A 24,981-nucleotide genomic window follows, 5' to 3' on the forward strand; every position below is an offset into this window, starting at 1 on the left:
TTGTAATATATATACACAAATGAATATATATGTAGTATATTGAGATATATATACACACACACAAAGGAATGAAATAGCCTCACTAAAGGGGAAAGGTGCTGATCTAAGTAACTATGAGAATGAATGGAGTCTGTAGATTGGATTGATTTCTAATATAAAACTCTAATGATAGGACTCAGAGCCCATTAGAGAAATGGCAGGCTCCAGGACTGGGGCAGGAAATAGACCAGATAAGCCTGGAGCATTTTGTAGTGCCAGCAAGTAAGGAAGTACTCAAAACAAAGAGCAAACACAACCAACGATGGGCGTGTGTTTAAGGGACACAGTAGCTGAACAAGTTCCCAAGGCTCCTCTCATGACATCACCTCAAGGGCTCTAGACAATCAACATGACTCCTCATTGTTGATTCTCTTAATCATCCGGCTGAGTCGCGTTTGCCCAGTTTCTCCACTTATGATGTACAGAGAATGGCGTGTTACCGCTTTGACCTTCCTGCTGCAGACTCATAACCTCAGTCTCATCATGGAGAAAATGTCAGGTGAATCCAAATTGAAAGCCATTCTACAAAATTCCTGACCACGGACTCCTCAAAACTGTCAAGATCCTCAAAAGCAAGGAAGGTTTGGCGTTCCCATGGTGGCTCAGTGGTTAACGAATCCGACTAGGAACCATGAGGGTATGGGTTCAATCCCTGGCCTCGCTCAGTGGGTTAAGGATCCGGCATTGCTGTGAGCTGTGGTGTAGGTCGAAGACGCAACTCGGATCCCACATTGCTGTGGCTCTGGTGTAGGCCGGTGGCTACAGCTCCAATTTGACCCCTAACCTGGGAACCTCCATATGTCGCTGGAGCAGCCCTAGAAATGGCCAAAAAAAAAAAAAAAGTAAGGAAGGTTTGAGAAACTATCACAGCCAAAAGGAGCCCCAAAAGATGTGACAACAAAAATAAGGGGGTGACCTATACAAGATTCCCCTGGAATAGGAAAAGGACATCAGGTAGAGACTAAGGAAATAGGAATAAATTATGGATTTAAACTAATAATAATGTATCAATCTTGGTTCATTCATTTAACAAATGCATCACTCTATTATGTTAATGGTAGAGGAAACCGGGTATGGGTTATATGAGAACTTTAATTACCGTCGTCATAACTTTTCTACAAATGTAGAAGCATTTTAAATAGAAGATTTAGGAGTTCTCATCGTGGATCTGTGGAAACAAACCCGACAAGTATCCATGAGGATGTGGGTTTGATCTCTGGCCTCACTCAGTGGTTAAGGATCTGGCGTTGCTGTGGGTGTAGGTCGCAGACACAGCTTGGATCCCGCATTGCTGTGGCTGTGGTGTAGGCCGTCGGTTACAGCTCCCATTCAACACCTGGCCTGGGAACTTTCATATGCCACAGGTGTGGCCCTAAAAAGACCAAAAAAAAAAAAAAAGAAGAAGAAGAAGATTTATTTTAAAGTGACTGCCAAGGAGTTCCTGTTGTGGCTCAAGAACCTGACATAGTATATGTGATGTGGGTTCGATCCCTGGCCTCACTCAGTGAGTTAAGGATCTGGTGTTGCCCCCACACTATAGGTCACAGACACAGCTCAGATGTGGCATGGCTGTGGCTGTGGCATAGGCCAGCAGCTGCAGCTCTGATTGGACCCCTAGCCTGGGAACTTCCATAGACTGCAGATGCAGCCATAAAAATGAAATGAAATGACAGACATAGCTTTGAAAGCAGAAAAAATAAAAAGGACCTGTGGCTTGTGGTCAACAAATGCACAACACAAATCCCTTTCAAGGAAGGATTTGCTTCCCAGCCACTGAGAGTGTGGGTAGCAAACGGTCTCAACTATCAGCTCTTTTCGGTCTTCCTTAGCTGTAGAGAGAGGCCCCTCCTCACTCACAGTATCTGGGAGCAGCTCACCTAATGACTGAGCAAGGTGGGCAGAAGGGCGCCACCACCTCTGCTCAAAGACCAACAGCTCTGATGCTTCAGAACTTCCCACTGTGTTGGTTGAGGCTGTGCTAGGTCCACCTTCTGGTTCCAGTTCTCCCTGGGCCCAATCTGGCTTCATCCCATTTCTTTCCGCATCTCTAATAAACATCTTGTGCCCCAAACTCCACTTTAGCATTCGCTGGCAGGTCTATCTGCTCATCATGGGCCTCCTCTCTCTCTCTCTCTTTTTTTTTTTGTCTTTTTTAGGGCCACTCCCATGGCATATGGAGGTTCCCAGGCTAGGGGTCTAGTAGGATCTGTAGCCACTGGCCTATGACAGAGCCACAGCAACACGGGATCCGAGCCTCATCTGCAACCTACACCATGGCAACGCTGGATCCTTAACCCACTGAGCAAGGCCAGGGGTCGAACCCAAAACCTCATTGTTCCTAGTCGGATTCGTTAACCACTGTGCCACGACGGGAACTCCAAGGGCCTCCTCTCTTAACAGAAGGATTTTACTTAATATGCAGGATCATCTCTCTCTGAGCCTTACCTTGGCCCCCAATTTATGCTTAAATGTTGAAACATACTTAATGCCTTCTCTGTTATCATTTAAAGACATCTACAAAGGGGTTCTTGCTCTGGTGCAGCAGGTTAAGGATCTGGCATTGTCTCTGCAGTGGCTCCAGTTGCTGCTGAAAAAAAAAAAGCAAAAATGGAGCTCCCATCGTGTGGGAGGTCTACCACATGTATAGATAGCCTCATGAGGTAAAAGAAAAATTATAAAATATGGTTTGTCCAAAAAAAAAAAAGAAAAGAAAAGAAACAATAATTTAACATTGACAAAACAGTTCAAAGTCTTTCCAGGATAGGATGGCACCACATCAGAGGCAGGATGACAGAGTAGCAAGGGCATCAGACTACGGTGGCCTCCCATCAGCCTCTACCACTTTCTTATGGAATGTGTGACTTGACACATCGATAGACCCTACAAATATCAATTTTCTCATCTGGAAAGTGGAGAAAATACTAGCCTACATGTTACCACATGTAGCTGCATGTGGTATGTACGTGCATACCACATGCTGCAAGTACCTCTGTCAGCTGCAGAGGTAGTCCCTAGTGATTCTTGCTTTACAGCCCCTGTGTAGTCACCTCCTATACTGAAAAGAGCTATTTTGATAACCAATAGGATGTTGCCGAGATGGTACTGTGATTTCTCTAATGCTAGGTTGTAAAAGACCTTGTGAGTTCCACCTTGCCCTTTCCTCTGTTTGGATCACTTATTAGGGAAAGTCAGCTGCCGTGTCATATTGACATTCAGCCTTATGTTGAAGTCTCCACAGGGAAGAACTGTATCCGTTAATCAACAAGTAGTGCCAACTTGCCGGGCCTCTGAGTCTGGCATCTTGGAAGCAGATCTTTCAGTCCTTGCCAAGGCTCCAGATGACTGCAGCATCATTAGAGACAGAACCACCCAGATAGGCTGCTTCTGACTTCCTGACCCATAGAGGCTGTGATATAATTACTGTTGATTGCTTTAGGTCACTGCATTTGAGGGTAATCTGCTATGCAGTAAGAGCTAACCAATACTCTATGTCATGACATATCAGTGTCTTTTTGTTTTCTTTGCCTTCTGGTCCGACATCAGACAATTGAGAACACAGGGTCTGAGAGCCAGCCTCTTTGGAAAGGTAGAGTGATGCAGAGAGCTACCGGCATAGGGGCCAATTTGTACATTAGAAGGAAGTGGGCACTCCTGATGGGAAGGTTGCTTTTTCTCTGTAAGTGGAAAATATGGAAAAGCTGCTAGAGGGAATGGCAGGCAACAGATAATATAAAAAAGGGGAGGGGGGATAGACAGTATGAATGTATACTGAAGTGATCTCTGGAGCTCTGGTCTTTCTCCATCAATTCTCTGTGTTCTAGAGGTGGAAATGATGAAAACAGCCAGCAATGGGGAAGTTCAGGAATGGCCAAGAATATTCAGGGCATTAGCAAGGGAGATTGATGCTCTGAGTAGCAATGTGTATAATTTCTTTTATGTGAACACTATGTGCAGTGATTTACACTGTGAAACTGCCAATATTTGACCACTTTGACCTACAAAAATGTCAATTTCACATAGTCAACCTATATTAACTTGGTAAAGGGTAAATCTATGGAAGATATGTCTTCCATGTAGAGGAGTTGGAATAGTTGACCTCATTGAGGAGAAAGAAGCAAGTCTCTTAAAAAACAAAAAACAAAAAAACAAAAAAACAAACAAGGAGTTCCCATCATGGCACAGTGGTTACCGAATCCGACTAGGAACCATGAGGTTTTGGGTTCGATCCCTGGCCTCACTCAGTGGGTTAAGGATCCGGCGTTGCCCTGAGCTGTGGTGTAGGTTGCAGATGCGGCTCGGATCCTGCGTTGCTGTGGCTCTGGCGTAGGCTGGTGGCTACAGCTCTGATTGGACCCCTGGCCTGGGAACCTCCATATGCCGGGGGAGCAGCCCTAGAAATGGCAAAAAGACAAAACAAAACAAAACAAAAAAAACCAAAAATAAAATAAAATAAACCCCATAAGGTTAAAGGGGACTTTTCTCAAACACTCTCTGTTTCCCAAAGCCTGGAACACAGTAAACTCTCAAAATCTTTTAAAATAGATATACATGCACATGATTTAAAAAGAAAAAGGTAGAACGTATATAAAAGGAAAAAAGTCAGTCTCCATCTGCATTCATGGTTTTCAGCTGTAAGTTGCAGAAACCTGACATTTGATTAAAACTGGCTTAAATGAAAGGGAAATGTATTCGTTCACTTATCAAAGACATGTGAGGTCGAGTTCAAGAGTTAGTTGATTTAGAAGCTCAAATCAACATCATCAGGGACCAGATTTTTTTCTTCCTACTCTTTTCTCTAGTGCATGTGCTTCAGCCTGATACTGATTTCTTTCATAGCTGTAAAATGGAAACAGTTGGGCTTCATGCTTCCTTTATGTTCAGCAGGAGAGAGAAAAGCTGACTCCTGTGAATTTCCTCAGAGTGAGAAAGCATAATCCCAGAAGCTTCCAGCAATCCTCTCCTCTCATTTCACCAGACAGACCTGGGTCTCATAACACAGGTCACTGTCAAGGGAATGGAACCATATTTATACCAATCAGAGACATCCCAGGAGAAAAAGTTTTCCAAATGCATTTGGGTAAAATGGATCTGATTAAGGCACCCACAGTGTTTATTACCTCGACCCACACCTGCCCCACAGGCCCTTTCACAGAGGCAAACACTGTTAGGCGTTTCCTGTGCATCCTTTTGAAGATGCTCTTTGCGTGTTCACTTAGAAGGCTTTCTCTCTCCATCCTCTTTTTACAGAAATGATAGTGTAGTACACACATCATCTTTTACTTTGCTTTTTTCCATAATACATGATGGGTAAACATTTCATTAACAAATGGTAAGGGGAGTTCCCGTAGTGGCTCAGTGGTTAACGAATCCGACCAGGAACCATGAGGTTGTGAGTTCGATCCCTGGCCTTGCTCAGTGGGTTAAGGATCCGGCGTTGCCATGAGCTGTGGTATAGGTCGCAGATGCGGCTTGGATCCCAAATTGCTGTGGTTGTGGCATAGGCTGGCGGCTACAGCTCCAATTGGACCCCTAGCCTGGGAACCTCCTTATGCCGCAGAAGCAGCCCAAGAAATGGCAAAAAGACAAAAGAAAAAAAAAAAAAAAAAGGTAAGGGAGTTCACTGGTGGTACAGAGGGCTAAGGATTTGGTATGTAGTCACTGCTGGGGCTTGGGTTGCTGCTGTGGCATGGGTTTGAACCCTGGCTCTTGGAACTTCTGCGTGCCATGGGCGTGGCCAAAAGAACAAAAAAATTACAGCGTTGGTGAATGTAAATGGATAGTGAAGGAACATGAATCCAATTGTCCTAACTCCCAAACGCATGAGTTAGGGAGTCAATGAACAAGGATGCAGCTTTGCAATGGCCAATTCTGTTCAAAGAAAATATAGCAGAATATAGCAATATTATATGTATGTTATAACAGACTATAGTAATGAGGCATGGAGCATAACCGGCCAAAATTTAGCATACCAACCAAACAATAGCCACTTCTGTTAATCCAACTGGGATTAAATGAAACAGAAGAAAGAAATACGGTGCTGGTGACTTTTAAAATCTTGGGTTAGAAAGAGGGAATTAAAGGCAAACCAAATTTAACTTGAAAAAAATCAACAAAGGGAGATGAATGCAAAATAATAGATACTGATAGGTGAGGGACTTACGACTGAAATAAGGAAGCTTTACCTCAATCAAAAGGGACAAGTCTCCGAGAAGGGAAATGAGGGTGCAGAGTAGCCCCAGGCACTAGAGAGTTAGCCAGCTGGTGGCAATCAATGGCAGTAGCATGATGGATAGCAAATAGGTTGAGACCAAAGGCAAAAATATAGAAGTGATATTGCTATTAGAATACACAGGCATGTATGTATGTTACTGTTCAAATTCAGTGGTAATATCTAGTGACCGAAGGGACTTCAACTACATACATTTTCTAGGCTTACAAAAAGGAATAATAACGGATATCACAATAAGTGGCTGCAGGGAGAAAGGGATTCTCTGAGAATTAGAGATGCTACAACTATGAGAACTGACCCAGCTCCAGGGCTGGCTGCTAAGGAAAGTGACCGGCAGGCCAAGTCATCTTTCTCCAGGGAGCATGTCATTTCACAAGATGCTTCTTAATGAGAGCAGATTTCTATTTTATTTATTAATTTTTTTTCATTTTTGGCTGCCTCGAGGCATGTGGAATTCTCGGCATGTGGAGTTCCCAGGCCAGGGATCACATCTGATCTGCAGTCATGACCTCAGCCACATGTGTGGCAACACTGGATCTTTAACCCACTTGTGCCGGGCAGGGGATCAAACCCGCCTCCCAAAGCTTCCAAGACTTGGTGAACCTGTTGCATCACAGTGGGAACTCCAAGATCAGATTTTTAAAAGAGCATGTATTAAAGAGTAGCACAAGCCTAAGACGACTGATACTTTCTTGTAGGCTAGATCATTTTTTACTTTAAAAAATAATAGTATGATTTTTCAAAATTTGTGTTTTGCTTTTCAAGTAATACTTGCCATAAGAGAGTGAAAAGAAAAAGTCTCACTTGATGCTGATGATATAGTGCTATCAGAAGACAAAAGTCAAAACTACCCAACTCTTGTTTTGTCTCCTTTCTCAAAGAGAGTAATTCTTTTCATGGAAATAAAAAGTAGCATAAACAAGATTAAGTCTGGTAAAAGCAACCAGTAGTTTTAAGTGAGTTAAACTTTCTAGGCCTAAATGAATTATCCATGAAAGACTTTGCATAATGGGGTTCCCATTGTGGCTCAGTGGTTAACGAATCCGACTAGGAATCATGAGGTTGCGGGTTCAATCCCTGGCCTTGCTCAGTGGGTTAAGGATCCAGCATTGCCATGAGCTGTGGTGTAGGTTGCAGATGTGGCTTGGATCACACATTTCTGTGGCTCTGGTGTAGGCTGGCGGCTACAGCTCCGATTAGACCCCTAGCCTGGGAACCTCCATATGCCGTGGGTGCGGCCCTAGAAATGGCAAAGATACAAAAAAAAAAAAAAAAAAAAAAAAGAAAGAAAGACTTTGTGTAAGTGATTTTAGATCAATATTAGTCAGCCTTGAGGAAACCAGAGAAAAATAAATGCCAAAGACTGAAGAAGGGCAAATATTGTCCTCATTTTCAAACAGAATAAAAAGCAGCAGGAGCGGGGCAGAATTTGAAACATTGGTAAATTTAATATTGTCCAGAATGAATTTTTTAAAAATTATTTTAACAACAGAGGAAGAGACTGAGCTTATAAATACCAATTTCAAATTTTTTTCTTTCCTTGTGTGTCCATCAAAGTCTCAGTGGAAAAAAATTACTGCCGACATTTCAAATAAAAAAACCCCAAAACTTGGGAGTTCCTGTCACGGGCTCAGCGGAAACGAGCCTGACTAGCATCCATGAGGTTTCGGGTTCGATCCCTGGCCTCGCTCAGTGGGTTCAGGATCTGGTGTTGCCGGGAGTTGTGGTATAGGTTACAGACGTGCCTTGGATCTGGTGTTCCTCTGGCTGTGACTGTGACGTAGGCCGGCAGTTGTAGCTCCGATTCCACCCCTAGCCTGGGAACGTCCATATGCTGTGGGTGCAGGCCTGAAAAAAAAAAGAAAAAAACTTAAAGGGACTACTTTAGAAGAGTAAACACCTGCTAGTCCAGTATGATCACCAGACAAGCAGTGTAAGTATCACTTGAGAGGCTAATGGAACTAAACACTATCGGGCCCCATCCCAGATCTGCTTATTGTAAAAACTGCATTTTAACAGGATCCCCAAGGGATTCATATATACTAAAATTTGAGAAGCACTGAAATAGAACAAATAAGGGATGGTAAGTTACCCCAAAGCTAATAACATTAAGAAGTCATTACCACTACTAAGGCTGAAGGAGCAAATGGAGGAAAATGTGAGACTGGAAGTGGTAAATATATTCAGGGTTTTTTTTTTTTTAATTTTTAAAAAATTTTTGCTTTTTTTTTTAGGGCCGCAACTGAGGCATACGGAAATTCCCAGGCTAGGGGTCTAATCGGAGCTACGGCTGCCGGCTTACACCACGGCCACAGCAGCGCCAGATCTGAGCTGTATCTGTGAGCTACACCACAGCTCACGGCAATGCCAGATCCTTAACCCACTGAGCAAGGCCAGGGATCGAATCCGCAACCTCATGGTTCCTAGTCGGATTCGTTTCCACTGCGCATGATGGGAACTCTGGTAAATGTATTCAAAACCATTAAATTGTACACTTTAAATGGGTAAATTGTATGATATGTGAATGCTCTTCCAATAAAACTGTTTAAAAATAAGAAAACAAAACCAAAAAATACATGCAAAGTCTGTATGCCGAAGTCTCCAAAATATTAAAGCAAGCAAGCAATGGAATTAACTGGAGTGCTATACCATGTTCTTGGACTAGCAGATTCCATAGTTTTAAGATGTTAATTCTCCCCATGATCTATAGGTTTAATGCCATCCAAAATAAATCCAACCACGCTCTTTTGGTATAATTTTACAAGCTTATTATAATTGCACATGGAGAGACAAAGGATCTAGATTAGCCAAAATAATTTCGAAAGAGAATAGAGTTGGAGAGTTTATTTTGCCTCATTTCAAGGCTTATTACAAAGCGATAGTAACTAAGGCTGTGTGGTATTGGCAAAAGGGTAGACACAATTAACAGAGTGTCTAGACAAGCACGTATATGTGTTACCAATTTTTGACTAGGGTACAAAGGCAATTCAGTGGAGAAAGGATAATCTTTCTAATATGTGAAGCTGGAAAAATTGCATATGTGAAAGAATGAACTTTCACCCTTATCTCACACTGGAGACAAAAATTAACTCAAACTAGATCACAGACCTAACTGTAAAAACTAAAACTATAGACTTCTGAAAGAAAAACAGGAGTTCCATTGTGGTGCACTGGGTTAAGGATCTGACATTGTTGCAGCTGTGGTGAGGTGAAGCTGTGGCTTGGATTCGATCCCTGGCCCCTGGCCCATGAACTTCCGTATGTTGCTGGTGTGGCGTGGGGCCAAAAAAATAAAAAGAAAGAAAGAAAGAAAAGAAGGAAAACAAAGGTTTGACACAAATTGCTTAGACACCAAAAGCACACTCCATTAAAAAAAATCAATGTTATACTCCATCAAATAAAAATCTCTGCTCTTAAAAAAAAATTCTGTAATTAGGAAGATGAAAGATCAACTCTAGACAGAGAGAAATATGTGTAAAACATGTTGAGTGTCTATAAGAATAAATAATAATAAAATGACCCAGTTTAAAAATCAGGCAAAAAGCTCACATGACCAAAGGCAGTATACGGATGGCAAATAAGCAAATGAAAAATTCTCAAAGCCATTAGATACTGGAGAAATGCAAATTAAAATCACAAACTACTAGAATGACTAAAAATTTAAAAATATATTGAATACACTTACAGTTGGCAGAGAACAGAAGAGCTGGAACCCTATATGTCACTATAATAAATTTTATTTATTTATTTTTTTTGTCTTTTTGCCTTTTCTAGGGCCGTTCCTGCGGCATATGGAGATTCCCAGGCTAAGGGTCTAATGGGAGCTGGAGCCACTGGCCTACGCCAGAGCCACAGCAATGCGGGATCTGAGCTGCGTCTGCGACCTACACCACAGCTCACTCACGGCAACGCCGGATCCTTAACCCACTGAGCAAGGGCAGGGATCAAACCCGCAAGCTCATGGTTCCTAGTTGGATTCGTTAACCACTGAGTCATGACGGGAACTCCTTGAAATAATTTTTGTGTGTGGTAGGTCTGAATTTATTCTATTGCATCTGCCCAGGTAGTTGTCTACCATTCGTTAAAAAGATTATTCTTTTCCCATTGAATATCCTTGTCCAGTTGCCCACAGACATTTGGGTTTATTTCTGGCCAATTCAATTCCATTGATCTTTATGTCTATCCTTATGGCAGTACCACAGTCTTAATTACTGTTGCTTTGTAGGAAAATTTGAAACATGGAACTGAGAGTCCACGTTTTGGCTATTCTGGGTCCCAATTTTTACATAAATTTTAGAATCAGATTGTATTCTATAAATAAGCCAGCTAGGATTCTGATAGGGATTGTGATGAATCCGTTGATCAATTTGGGGATGGCATCAATGAATAAGTCTTCTAATCCATGAACATAAGATGCTTTTCCATTTACTCAGACTAAAACAATTTCTTCCAGTGATGTTTTTTAGCATTTTATACTTTTTTTTTTTAAAGTTTATTCCTAAGTAACTTTTTGATTTTTTTTTTTCTCCTTTTTTGGTTGCACTAGCAGCATATGGAGGGTCTCAAGCCAAGGGCTGAATCCAAGCCAGAGCCATGACCTATGCCACAGCTGTAGCAACTCTGGATCCTTAACCCACTGTACCAGACCAGGGATCGAACTGGTGCCTCCACAAAGACAAGTTGGATCATTAATCTGTTCTGCCACAGCGGGAACTCCTATTTCTTTTTGTTATTATAAATGAAATTGTTTTCTTGTTTGGGTCCCCCACCACCACCCATGGCATGCAGAAGTTCCTGGCCCAGGGATCAAACCCATGCCACAGCTCTAACCAGAGCCACAGCAGTGACAGTGCCAGATCCTTAACCCACTGAGTCACAAGGGAAGTCCTGAAGTTGTTTTTTCTTAATTTCATTTTTGGATTGTTCATTGCCAGTGTGTAGAAAAAGAACTGGCTTTTCTGTACTGACTTTGTATCAATACAATCTTGTTGAACTCATTTATTAGTTCTAATGATTCTTTAGTGGATTCCTTAGGACTTCCCATATGTAAGTTCATGTGAATAGAGATGATTTTACTTTCTCCTCTCCAATCTGGTTGTGTTTTAAAATATTAGAACATCTTTATACATTGGGTTCCAGGAGGGGTTCGGGATCTGTTGTGGGTTAAGTGTCTGAAATGAAAGTGGCAATAGCTTCTAACTTTTTTTTTTTTTTAATCTTTTTACCTTTTCTAGGGCTGCTCCTGTGGCACATGGAGGTTCCCAGGCTAGGGGTCCAATCGGAGCTATAGCCACCGGCCTATGTCGGAGCTACAGCAACGTGGGATCTGAGCTGCATCTTTGACCTACACCACAGCTCACTCACGGCAACGCCGGATCCTTAACCCACTGAGCAAGGGCAGGGATCAAACCCGCAAGCTCATGGTTCCTAGTTGGATTCGTTAACCACTGCACCATGATGGGAATTCCGTTGTGTTAGAGTTTTTGATTCCAAGTCACAGAGACAAGCTTTAGATAAATTACAAAATAAAAATAGATGATGGAATGCATAAACCCTAACCATTTGTTCTGTTGGTTTGAGTCACTTGACTTAAGATTCAAACTTCAGTGTCTGATTGGCCAAGCTTAGAGCAAAGGCTCTCTTGGATGTACTTTCATGGTAAAAGAAGGATTTGATGGAAAGCAACTTGAGGAACCTCTTTTGTAGAGGCATTTACTTTCCATCAAGGTGGAACATACATTGGAAAATCTCCCCAAACAAATTGGGGTTCCATTAAAAAGGGAATAGACCTGGCATGACTAATAAAGTCAAATATGCAGTAAAAATCTTTTCTAAAATGCAAACATAGGAGTTCCCTTTGTGGCGCAGTGGTTAACGAATCTGACTAGGAACCATGAGGTTGCGGGTTCGGTCCCTGCCCTTGCTCAGTGGGTTAATGATCCGGCATTGCCGTGAGCTGTGGTGTAGGTTGCAGACGCGGCTGGGATCCCGCGTTGCTGTGGCTCTGGCGTAGGCCTGTGGCTACAGCTCCGATTAGACCCCTAGCCTGGGAACCTCCATATGCCACGGGAGCAGCCCAAGAAATAGCAAAAAGACAAAAATAAATAAATAAATAAATAAATAAAATGCAAACATGATGCCACTTCTATGCTTAATCTCCTTGGCTCTTCATTGCCCACAGGATCAAGTTCAAAATCCTTAGCGTGGCAATAAAGGGTTTTTGAAGCCTAGCCCCTAGCCTCATCTCCATTCCAATGCTGCCCAATATTTACTGAATATATCAGACTTTGTGAAACACTGATAAGCACTCTTGCCTTGAGACACTCAGAGTCTAGTAAAAGATGTGTATTAGTATGATCACCTCTCAGTAACTTGTAATAATAGCCAGGGTGACTGTAAGTCCTGGTTTTTGCCTATTGTCCTAGAGTAGTTATTAATATAGCACCAGTGGTCTTTTTCAGTCTCAAAAGCTTCTCAGTTTGGACAGTAAGTATAGGTCACTCTAATAATAGCCTACCTCTGTTGTCTCAGTTAACTGAAGAAATTCTCTGAAGGACTGAATCTGTTAAGGTTGAGATGGTACATTCCTATTGGGTAATTTGAGCAGAGTTTAATAAAAAGACAATTGGCGAAGGTATGGGCAAAATGAAGAGAAACCCCAAGGGGTTTACCCTAGGTTACTGTAGAATAACCTCAGGAGCTGTGACCTTCAGATGTAGTCATGTCATGGCAAGGGGCCTGAGGAAATAAATTCCCAGACTCCTTTGGTGTGGTGCGGTTGCTCCCCATTGCCTGAATCCAATGGACTGAACCTAAGGGGAAGAGAGCCCTTTCATTTCAGGCTCTCCTCGGGGCAGGAACATGGATATCTTTCACCAGGACTCACTGTTTCTACCCTATTTTGCAACAGGAAAAAATGAGATGAAGAAAGGCGAACATGCTTGATGTTGCAAAGCTGATAAGTGATCATCTGGAGCGAAGTGCTGCGTTCTCCCCACTCTACTAGGCTCCCTCTAAGGCTCCTACATACTAGCGATGCCCAGGTACCAATCCTTCCCATAGCATCATCACCCTTGAAACCATGCAGTCCTGGCTCCTTCTGTTCCCTGGTTTGGAATGTCTTCCTTGCTCTCCCTGCCTCCTCCACCTCTTTGATGAAGCCTTTCCTGTTCTTTCAGGCAAAGTGAAGAGCTCCTTCTACTGTACTTTCAAATCCCCTAATTCATAGAGCTTTTCTAGGATTTGACTTATCAGAGTTGTTTTCACATCTGTCTTCCAGCAGACTGTACTGGTTACGAGTCAGAGAGGCATCCTTATTTAAACATATTTTAACTCCTAGCACACTGTTGGACATGATTTAAAAGGTAATCTAATCCCTTAGCTCCTCTATTAGGGAGGAACTATTACTAAACAGGTCTTGAGAAAAGTGAAGCACTGAAAGGTTAAGTAATTTGCCCAAGGTCGCGCAGATATGAAGAGGTGAAGCCAGGAGTCTGAATCTAGGCAGTGGGGTTGTAGAATGATATTTGAATAACTTCAGAATGAGAACTGATATTCTGAAATGGCCTTTCTTCATTGAAAGTTAATGCCTATCTGCCCCAAAAAAACGGGGGGGGGGGGATTTAAGATATTGCTCCTAGTCAATGAAAACATTTAGGCAGAAGCTGGATAAACTGATGATATCATCCTAAAAGGGTTTCCTCAAACAGATGAGATGGTGGAAGAAGTGACTTGAAGCTTCGGTGATGAGAATAAACTAACCTACCAACAAGGGAGTTCACATTCTTATAAACGAATCAGCTCTTTTCCACATCAGCACTTGCAAACAAAGAAAGTAAATAAAATTAAAAGCAATTCATTGAATCCTGCAGTCTGGTTTGTTCAATATAACACCAAATGGGGAGCTGGTTTACAATTGCCCTTACATCTGGTTGGCAGACAGTGGAGCTGTCTTTTCATGAGGTTTACTTAAGACCTCTTGTCCATGGGCAGTGCTGCTGCCTAGTCCTCGGTCTGGGGGAAGGAACAAAATGGCCATATACAGACAGCTCAGATCCAAGTATTTCTTCCCCATCCCTTTGCATAGCACCCGTGCATGTGGTAATACTAGCTCGACGAGAGCCGGGTGCTGAAGCTAAGCTTGACATAAAATGGTGGTCCCTGTCTTCAAAAGATTGGAAGTTTAGGGGTAGAAATTGGTCAAGACTGGAGGTTAGTGCTCTGCAAGTCAGGGCTCGCCCTCACACTGGAGTGGTCCCTATTCAGAGCCCCTCATCTCTCTTTCACTGTGAGTGCTTTCACCGTATTCTCATTCCTGGCGGTCTCACCAGCGTCCTGTGGGTGGAGTTCAGTCTGGGTGGCTTTGAACCCTCGACCCCTTCCGGGGCAACCCTGCGTCTACCTCGCAGCAGCGGAATGCACTCCCAGAGCCCACTCACCCTTAGCCAAAGGCGGCGCAGCGCGTTTGAATCCTCTGGCCCATCGCGGGCAGAGAGAGCAGCAGCGGCAGACACAAGGCCCCGAGCAACCTGAGCGCTCTCAAGTCAGACTCTGCGGCGCCCCAGTCTAAAAAGGTGGTTTGTCTTTCACCTAATTCAATAGGCCTGGGTTTTCCCCAAGGGCGCAATCCGGTGGCCTGATAACAGCCCGTCTTTGCCTCACCACTCTTTGGATCCGACTGGTTCCCTGCCCCCGACCGGTCGCTATCCTCAATCCCCTTGTTGTCTTGCCCGCCATCCCTGCTCCCGGGCCCCAGGAATCTCCACCCCGCAGGCACCAGGACCCTACCCTGCCATTCTGCCCGCAACATAGACAAGCAGCGACGCCCCAACAGCGGCTAAAAAAATATCCTACCCCACCGAGGAGCAGCTTCCCAGTCCCACGCGCTTAGAGTCGCACCCCTAGACTCTAGGGTCACCCGCCTGGCGCCGTCGCAGCGCCCCCCCAGCAGCTGCCCAGCGCGCCTGCCTCCAGGAGGTCGGGTCAGTCTCCAGTGATCAAAAAAAGGTCGGCTGAGCTCTCCCTTGTGCCCAGCTCTCTCATTACACCCCGGGGAGGCCTCGGCCCCCACGCTCTAGGGCAGTCAACAGCTGCTCCAATTCTCCAGCGGGGGCGTCCTTTTCTTCCTCTCCAGCTGGCGGTGGTTAGTCGTCCTCAGCAGCAACTACTACGGCCTCTTCCTCGCCGCCCGCAGTCACCTACCCGGCCGCATGCCACAGTGACAGCTTCCAGCTGCCTGCCTTTTACTGTCTCCCTAAGGAAGACTAGAATTGTTGAGAGGGCACCTCTACGCCCAGCCCCACCTTGGCCGCCCGCCGCTCTCCCCAGTGGCCCGCACCCTTTCCAAGCCGGTTCCTCCGGGTGGGGCGTGCATGCCCGGGGCTAACTTTCCACTGTCCCGGGAGACCTGCCTCGCGCCAGTGTTCGGTCCCCCTCTCCGCAGCCGCTCCAGCAGCCGGCTCCGCGAAGCGCGTGGCGAGACCCGGGGCCGGGACCTCCTCGCCCAGGTTTTTTACTCGGACTCTAGCACGTGGTGCAACGGGGGGGTGGCTGCGGCAGGCGCAAGGCTGAGAGCTCTCGGTGGCACCGGAGAGGGTCATTTCGGGGCCGACCGCTACATTCGGGTAGTGCGAGCCCTGCGGCCTGAGCCGACTGACCAAGGCTAGAGGCCCGCCCACCATTCTCCCTCCCACCGCCTCAGCCCGGGCGCTTAGGCTCACACCCCTTCCTGGGGAAGCAAATGGTCCCTTCCAGGCGGGTGGCCATGTTGCTCTAATAAAGCAGGAGGGGCGGCAGCGTGGGGGGAGCAGATGCAACTGGCTGCGCGCGGGAGCCGGGCGCTAGTAGAGCGCAGCCGCGAGGGAGGCGCGGAGGAGGAGAGCCAGAGCCGGAGTCCAAGCAGCAGCCTGTGTTGGCGGAGAGCACCCGGGCGCAGCCGGAGCCGCAGCCGCGATGGCCGTGGCGGTGGGGAGACCGTCTGTGAGTGCTGGGGCCCTCGCTTCCCATGCCCGCCGCTTCTCCGGCGTTGGGGAGTGCTCTTGAGGGCGGGTGCTGGCGGGGACTACCGGGGACCAGGGCGGGGGCTCGGGACGGCGGCGGCGGTGGCTGTGGGTGTGTGCATGAATTTGGGCGCGCGTCTGGGGCTGAAGGAAGGACGAGGAGCCTAGAGGCTTGGCTACTATGTGATGCAACAGTGTATCACCTCGTCGCGCCCCGATTCCGGAGACGTGGGGGAAAAAGGACCCCTCTTCCCATTTTTCCCTTTAAAAGGATCCTTTTAGCAACAGTGCTTCTCAGCCGCCTCCCTCTCCCTGCGCACATCTTTTCCCTCGTGACAGCCGAGAAAGGGGCCGGTTGCGGGGGTTTCCTCCTGGCTCCCCCACGCCGAGGGGCGACCTGGGCGTGGGAACTGTTAGCCCAAGCGCCGTTTCACACGGTTGTAGAAGCGAGTCAGAAATGAAGGGGTGGGATTTCGGTGGTGGCTTCCCCAGTGCATTGTGAGATCCCGGACACCCTCGGGCACCCACCCGGGTGACCGGGCCCTGCCCAGGATGTGGACAAAAGCCCTAGATACAAACACAAAGTTTTCAAAGGGCCCCCTTGTCGGGGTGGGTGGAAGTCTGAAAAATGCTCTGCGGTTGGAAGGCCGGGGGCGGCGGGCCGGGGAGGCGGGCACGCGAGGAAGAGGAAGGGAGGGCGAGTGCGTGGAGAATCGGGTCCCCCGGCCCGGGGCGAGGGAGCGGACGAGGGAGGGGAATGCTTAGCCCCCAAGTTTGCTGGCGGGGCAAGGGCCGCATCTCCTGGGGTGCGAGGCTCCTTTGGCGACTCGGGACCCGGCTCGAGGGCGGCGGGACTTGGAGGGTGCGGTTTCAGTCCCGGCTCCGCATCCCCGGGTGAAAGGCCGAGGGAAGGGGCGGCGGCGGCCTTTCCATTTTCACTGATCCTTTTTTAACTGAAAGGAGCAGAGCCGGGTGGGAAAGGCGGAGTCCTCTTTCTTTCTTTTTCCCCCTTTCTTGGTCACAGTTCAGAGTCCACTTTCGCCCCACGGGCGTTGTGGGCTCCCTTTCCTCCTCTTCCCCTTCCCTCCGCTGCGTAGCTGCAGGTGGTGGCTTTGAGAGATTTTGTAGGTGCAGACCAAAGTCTCGCGGAGATACTGGAAGCTCTGAAAGCCCAGAAAGGCAAAAATGCAAGACTGTGCTTTCAGACTCCCGGCTGTTCTTCCAACTCCTCCCCTAGATAGACTCGCTTTTTGTTCCCCCTCTCCCCCTCGTCATTTCGCGGGTCCCTCTGCGTGTTCCAACCCGGTTTGGTGGTTGAGCTGCCGCGATGTTTTCAGAGACATTCTCCACCGTCAGTAAAATGTGCATCGGGCACATGGAAGTGTAACCGAGGATCTTTAGGCATTTCCAGCGCTAATATTTAATGACATACTCGTAAGAATTCAGGTCTCCTCTTGATAATTAGTGGTCATAGATTGTTATTACTGAGGGAATTTGCATAGTCTCTGGGGTGATCCCTTTATTTTTCTGGTGAGAAAATTGAAGCCCCGAGAAGTCAAGTTATTCTGGTTAAATTACCCACCCCCTTCCCCAACACACACACTTCCAGAGCATGGATTCAGGTAACTAAAACAGCAATGTCTGCTTTAGACGAGTGGACAGTGGCTAGGAATGCAAATGTTCCCTCTTTGTGAATGTGTAGGGGGTGTCTTTCAATAACACCTATTGCTGGTGCATTCTTGAGGCATGGGGGAGTTGGACGAAATAATTTGCTGCACATTTTCTATAAATTCGTTAGTTCATGTATGTCACTTAAATAGGAACAGCATGTGGATTTAAGATTTAGTTGTGTGGCCATAATCATATCCAACACCAGGTCTGCCAACCAGATGTGAGCTTAATCCCACAGAATTTTTGTGTAAGACCTCTCTCATTCAAAAACTAGAGGCGATTTTACAGAGCGTTTGTCTTCAGAGGAGGTAACTGCTGTCTCTGCACATTCCCTATTGTCACTAGAATTAAGATTAAATTACTTACAGATTGAAAGCAGAAGACTTTTTTTTTTTGGACTGAGTTGTGGTGGGGGGGTGATCAGGCATTGACTACAAAGTTAAAAAGTCTTTTCATGCAGTTTCCAAGGAATTTCACTTTGGTTCATTTGGTTACTGTGTTAAGCTTAGTGTTTGCAATTAGGTCTTCAAAGCAACTCCAGTGAATGCAGAAGATTCTCCAAACCCTGCCCCAAGGCCTCTACACTGAATCCTTCAGTTTTAGAATTCACTGCTCCTCCTTTTCCCTTATCTATTCTGTGATTTGAACAAAAGAAAGGGAGGGAATGTTGAGAGAAAAGACTCATCACACAGCTGTTTTGTGAATGGAGTTTCCCTAGTTACTCCTTTAGAATTAGATTTTTAAAAAAAGCCGTTTAGGGGAGTTCCTCTTGTGGCTCAGCAGGTTGGGGAACCCGAAGAGTATCCATGAGGTTGTGGGTTCAATCCCTGGCCTCTCTCGGTGGGTTAAGGATCTAGCGTTGCTGTGAGCTGTGGTGTAGGTCGCAGAGGTGGCTCACATCCTGTATTGCTGTGGCTTTGGATAGGCCAGCAGCTGTGGCTTCCTCTAGCCTGGGAACTTGGGTATGCCACAGACACAGCCCTAAAAGGAAAAAAAAAAAAAGTTATTTAGGAAAACAGGAACACATCTCCTCTCCCTACAAACTATGCCTCTCTCTCTCTCTCTTTTTGGTTTGTTTGTTTTCTGGCCAGCAGTCAGAAGTTCCCAGGCCGGGGATCAAACACTACTCCATGGCAGTGACCCAAGTTGCTGATCCTTAACCACTGCACCGTAAGAGAACTCTCAAACTGCCTCTCCTGTTCAGATTGAAGAAAAGTTCAATCAGAATAACTTGCCCCCAATTTTAGATGGACATTCTTGGACTTGAACATATTAGTGTGATATCCCAGGTAGGGATATGAAGTTTTACTGGGCAGAAATCCTTATATATATATTTTCTGTTTTATGAAGTGGTTATATGTAGTATCCCCATTTTAACTTCAAGGCTAATTTCATTTTTAAATTTTTTATTTTTGTTTTTAAATGAAAGTATAGTTGATTCAAGGCTAGCCGTGTCTGTGACCTACACCACAGCTCACAGCAATGCCGGATCCTTAACCCACTGAGTGAGGCCGGGGATCGAACCTCTGTCTTCGCGGCTACTAGTCAGATTTGTTTCTGCTGGGCCACAACGGGAACGGCTCAAGGCTAATTTCTTAAGTGGATTTGTTGTTGACTGGGAACCAGACGCTTCAGTTTGGTGTGATACAGTTTATTTCCCTCTTAGTCTTGACCCCTCGCTTCTCCATTTTCCCAGGAGTGGCTTTTGGACTTGGCCATGAGAAGACCCTGAAGCACGTCTGCTCTTTCCAGAGCGAGACTGATGATTAGCTAGAGCATTTCTCCCCTAGGGATGTGTCCACATTTTGGATGAGTTAGTGCTTTGGCATCCAAGTCCCAGGGCAGCTATTATCTTTATTTTAATCAGAGCATGGTAATTTACTCTACCTGGGAACAGGCTTTAAGTACCTGCTCCTCTCTCTTAAGGAGTGGTGTTCCTCAAGTTATAGGGGCCAGGAGTTTAAAGGGACTCTTGAGAGGTCATCTGGTTCAGCCTCCTCCCCAGTGCAGAATTATTTTCTGCTTCCTCCCTAACAGAAGTGTTTTACCTTTTCCCATGGCAGAGAATCCCCTATAATATTAAGAAACGAGTTGTGTTCTTTTTATCCTTTGTACCCAAAGGAATGGAAAACCAATGGGTTCATTAACCCACTTAACACCGTTTATTAAAAACCAATGGATTCATTAACCCATTTAGAGAGCCTCCTTGCCTGCCTGCTTGTGTCTCTCACAAGCGTCCTATGTTAATAAATCTATTTCCTGCCCGGAAAAAAAAAACCCAAGCAAAAAACATTTAACACTGTTTATTAAGCTCCTCCTATGTGCCAGGTACTGTTCTAGGCGCCAGAGATCCAGCAGGGGACAATAGAGAAATTCCTTCTTAGCAGGAGCTTTATTTTCTGAGAAAGCTAGTGTCCGTGTGTGTATTGCAGTAACAGATTCAGTGGCGTGTGTAAGCCATTTAGGGAGAAAGGAAATGATGTGTTTGTTGCTGAGTCGGCAGTTAGACTGAAGGTAAAGGATGTTAAATCTGAGGATCATTGTAGGCCCTTCTTAAGGATATGGTCTGCCTTTGGCCGGGGGCCGGGGCCGGGGGGTTGACAATAAAATGCTACTTTGCCTTGTTGTAAAATGGCCATTTCTACACCTTGAGGATGTGGCCCCCACGTGGAGGGCTCTGGCCCTTGGACCTGGAGAAAGATGGCTGGACCTGAAAAAATGTCCCAAGCATGGCCATTTCAGTGATCAAGTCCTGGCGTCTAGGGGGAGGTTTTTAAAAATGAACTCTTTAGTTGTCAGTGATATAAATTATACACGTGAAGGCCCTATAAGCAAGTATTAAGGAAGGCAAGAAGTGTTTGAGGGCTAGTAATGCCTGCATTTTAGGTCTTTTGAAAGCTGTAGATTATTTTTTTGTCTGTTAAAATACATTCTTTAAAAATGATGTGTTCACATCACAGTGAAAAATCAACCCAAGTAATTGATTAAAAGACCAAACCCGCTCATACCCTTTCCTCCCGACAGAAGAGCTCTTAGACTGTTATTTGCATCAACTTTCTGAGGTCTATACCGGCAAGCACAACCCATACCATATACACTGCTACTAATAAACCAAATTGTGTGCCTGGGTGGACTCTGTCTATTGGGACTTTCATATACTGGAGGGAAGGGATGCTTAGTGACTTCACAGGGGCCAGGCTCTGTCTGGGTCCAGACAAAGGAATGAAGGATCTGGACTGCCTGCTTTGATTACCAAAAGCTCCAGTGTTTAGCCCCAGGGTCACCACAGCTGATAATGATCTTTGGGCTTAGACTCCCTGCCGAGCACCACAATCACCAGTTTTCCGTGTCTGTGTTTGTCTTTGTCTTTATAGGACTTTAAACTTGGGTGGGGGTGGGGGTAGGGGAGGTAGAGGCTGCTCTTGGATTTTATTGTTTATTGGGGACTGTCTTTCCTAGCCTTGGCTAGACACTCTGAACCAGGGTCAGCCAAGCTGAACCATTATTTATTTAAACAAAGACCCCATAGATCTAAAGCTTCTATCCTTTTCCCAAGGAGAACTACTTTACAATATAATTGATACCCTTTGTTTTGGTTTTTTTAGTTTGTTTGTTTTAATCCAGATTGACAGAAAACCCCCTTCCAGCTAAACAGTACCTCTCCTGCCCACTCTGGCCTGCTGGCAGCCCATCAATGCTCTGCTGTTGAACAAAAAAACAAAACAAAAAACCCCCCAAAAAACCAGACTTGGGCTAAGGTGAAATAGATGGGCTTTTAAAAAGAATTGGGGAAGTTCCTGTTGTGGTTCAATGGTAACGAGCCCGACTAGTATCTGTGAGGACATGGGTTCAATCCCCGGCCTTGCTTGGTGGGTTAAGGATCCGGTGTTGCCGTGAGCTGTGGTGTAGGTTGCAGATGTGGCTTGGATCTGGTGTGGCTGTGGCTGTGGTGTGGGCCTGCAGCTGTAGCTCCGATTAGACTCCTAGCCTGGGAACTTACATATGCCAAGGGTGGGCCCTAAAAAGCAAAATAAATAAATGAAATAAGAGGTAAAATAATTTGCTGGTGATCTAAAATCAAGTTTGCTTTGTCTCAGGCCTGGCTGAGGTAGAGATCAGGAGTCTGCTGCCTGATACGACCAGAGCTGAGGCTTTGGAGCCACCTTTTCAGGATCTGTGCCAGTGATTGGGCCTGTGGCACTCAAGCCCAAGGATGCAGGAAGTCAACTTGTGTGGACAAATTCTGTCCACCTGCCACACTAGTTGGGGGCAGTGGAGTGTGTGTGTGGACCGAGGGGCCGGGCAGAGGTGGGGGAGGCTTCATGCTCTAAAAGAACATCTTTGGTACCCAGCAAGGTTCCTGCCCTCCCCCTTTTTCACTTTTAAAAATTATTCTAAAAATATACATAACATAAAATGTACCTGCTTTTGATAATTTTTTTTTTTCTTTTTGCTTTTTAGAGCCGCACTTGCAGTATATGGAAGTTCCCAGGCCAGGGGTTGACTAGGAGCTGCAGCTGCCACAGCAACGTGGGATCCAAGCCACGGCTGCGCCCTACACCCCAGCAAGACTGGATACTTAACCCACTGAGCAAGGCGGAGGATCAAACCGCTTCCTCATGGATACTACTAGTCAAGTTTGTTACTGCTGGGCCACAGCAGGTAGTCCTGCTTTTGAAACATTAAGTAACATTAAGCTTAAGTAACATTCTTTTGGGAAGTATTTATGATTTTCTTGCTTTCTAATTCTTCTTCTTGGAGAGTAGAATTGCAATAATATAAGATAGGTTAGAAATGTGGGAAAAAAAAAAAACAACAACAACTCTCAACACCCTAACACACCAGTGGCCATTCTTGACTTCTTATTCCGTCCACTTTATCAGATACTCTGGGCACACTTTCTTTGCACAGGTGCTGAGGTTATGATGTCCTTGAGATGCCATCCCTGCTGCTCTCATCAAATTTCTCTGAAGGATGAGTCAGCACTGGGGCTTAGTATGGAATGCAAGGTGGGACTCTGGCGGGAGAAAAGTGTTTCAAGCCAAGGGAACAGCATGTGCAAAGCTCTGAGGTGAGCATAGTCTCGTAAGGAAACCTAGTGCGGCCGGGTCATCAGCATCCAGGGTGGGAAGAGACCAGATCCCAGTGGGTCTCAAGATGTGGTGGATTACCCAGCAAAGGTGTCCTTCTCACGTAGGGTCCTTGTCTGCTTCATCCCCTGAGATCTGCTCCATGCCAAACTGGCCCTGGGACCCAGGCTGAGGGAGGGCCCTCTCCTTTCTTTGGGCATTGCCACTATGGTGGCAGAGGAAAAAGTCATGCTGTGGTGTTCTCTTGTGGCACAGTGGATTAAGTTTCCGGCATTGTCGCTATAGTGGCATGGATTTGATCCCTGGCTCGGGAGCTTTCACATGCATGCCAAGGGCACAGAAAAAAAAGTCTTGCTCAAGTCTGAATTGACTCTTCAAGCTCTTGGATGGGTCACTTCCATGTGAACTTCGTTGGCTAAAACAAATGGTCGCTGTTAAATTCAGCAGGCTGGAGATGGCTGATCCTTCTGCAGAGAGTGGCTCTGCCAGTCTCTTGGCCGATCTTGAGGGTCTGGGGACGTAAATGCTCCCCTGGAGAGGGCCCGTCATTGTGTTGAATACTAGGAGTTCCCCAGGCCTTCCTAGTCAGGGCATCTGCTGTAGAGCCATGAGTCTTTATTATTGTGCGATGTTGTCTCCCGTCCGTAGTGATTTTTCTCAGTCTGTTTATCCTACTCTGATTCCAGCTGGACATGGTAGCATGATGAGAGCGGGAGAAAGAGTATCTCTGTGTGTTAAGGAGTCTGCATGAATTGAAGGTGAAGTGTGATTAGTCCTATTCTAGCATGATGAGCTTCCCATAGCACCAAATAAGGGATGGGTGGTGACCTTCTCAAAGACCTTCTGTGCTGCTCTCTGGTGGCCCCGGCTCTGGGACTACTCTCTGGGACATGGTTTTGAGGCCATTAGGACTTCCAGCTGCTTGATAGAATGTTTTCCCTTAGGATGTTTCCAAATCAGTCCTTTCCCAGCCCGTCTGTTCCGAAATGCAGCTGCATCTATGACACCATGCTTTTCTGTGCTTTTTCTCTGTACCGAGAGGTAGTAGGACAGTCGTCCCTTGGTATTCACAGGGGTTGGTTCTCCGACCCCGTGGATGCCAAAATCTGCGGACGCTCACGTCCCTTATATAAAATGACCCTGGATAGTTGCCGCTCTGCATCTGGATTCAATCACCTGCTGATGTGGTCCCTGCAGATAGGGGTGGGGTCCCTGCAGATAGGGATGGGGTCCCACATATACAGATGGGGTCCCGCAGATAGACATAGGGTCCCCACAGGCATGGGGTCCCGCAGATAGGGATGGGGTCCCACAGATAGGGACCGAGGACTGTCTATTGGCCTTTGGTTGAGAAAGTGGGTGCCAGAGCCTGACTGCTGGGGTTCCAGGGTATCAGCTCTGCCATCTGACCGCCTTTGTGACCTTAGGCAAGTTACCCTGTGCAGCTCCCATTCCTCATCTGTAACGTAATTACAGTTTCTTCCTCAGAGGTTTCCAGGATTAAATGAGTTAGGTGCTTACAGTGATGCATGAAACACTCATCCTCCATAAAAGGGAAACAAATACTGAAATAATAACTACTGTATACCAAAGACGGGGCTCAAAGCAGCATGGCCACCCCCCCACCCCCTTTGGCATCAGAGGCTAATGCTCCCCGCTACCTCTTCCCTTTTTCTAGTCAGGGCACACCTTTTCTAGCCAAACACACCCCCTCCTTGAAGCGTCCATTCAGCAAAGCAGGTTAGGGTGACTTTTCAGTTTTGAGTCTCAGCAGCAATGCTCACCACACCTGGGAGTCCCCCCCTTAGTGTTCCACCCCTCCCTCCACCTTTAAGGTAGTTTTTTTTTTTTTTTTTTTTTTTTAATAAAGAGGAATGAATGATCAATTGGAGTTGTGAGTGTTTGAAAAAACCTCATTCCTGAGGGCAATATGTTCTGACAGCCTTGACCGCGT

At 46.0% G+C, this 24,981-nt stretch overlaps 1 protein-coding gene across 9 annotated transcripts in view; it reads left to right on the top strand.

Moving 5' to 3' along the window:
* The window catches only part of SEPT11 (septin 11), a 135,533-nt gene that overhangs the window by 28,489 nt on the left and 82,063 nt on the right, over positions 1–24,981 (top strand). For 6 of the 9 annotated variants that reach the window (XR_002346719.1, XM_005666781.3, XM_005666782.3 and 3 more), the window contains exon 1: positions 16,064–16,246. Coding sequence is in view for 6 of the 9 variants with exons in the window: in XM_005666781.3 (XP_005666838.1) it covers positions 16,220–16,246 (27 nt within the window). In the remaining 3 variants the exon portion in view is untranslated. Of the gene's footprint in view, positions 1–13,178; positions 13,312–16,030; positions 16,247–24,981 lie in introns of those variants that run through there. The other 3 variants (XM_021101474.1, XM_021101476.1, XM_003129096.6) reach the window with 2 other exon arrangements.

Source organism: Sus scrofa, chromosome 8 (genome assembly GCF_000003025.6).
Source record: "Sus scrofa isolate TJ Tabasco breed Duroc chromosome 8, Sscrofa11.1, whole genome shotgun sequence".
NCBI classification, from domain to species: Eukaryota; Metazoa; Chordata; class Mammalia; order Artiodactyla; family Suidae; genus Sus; species Sus scrofa.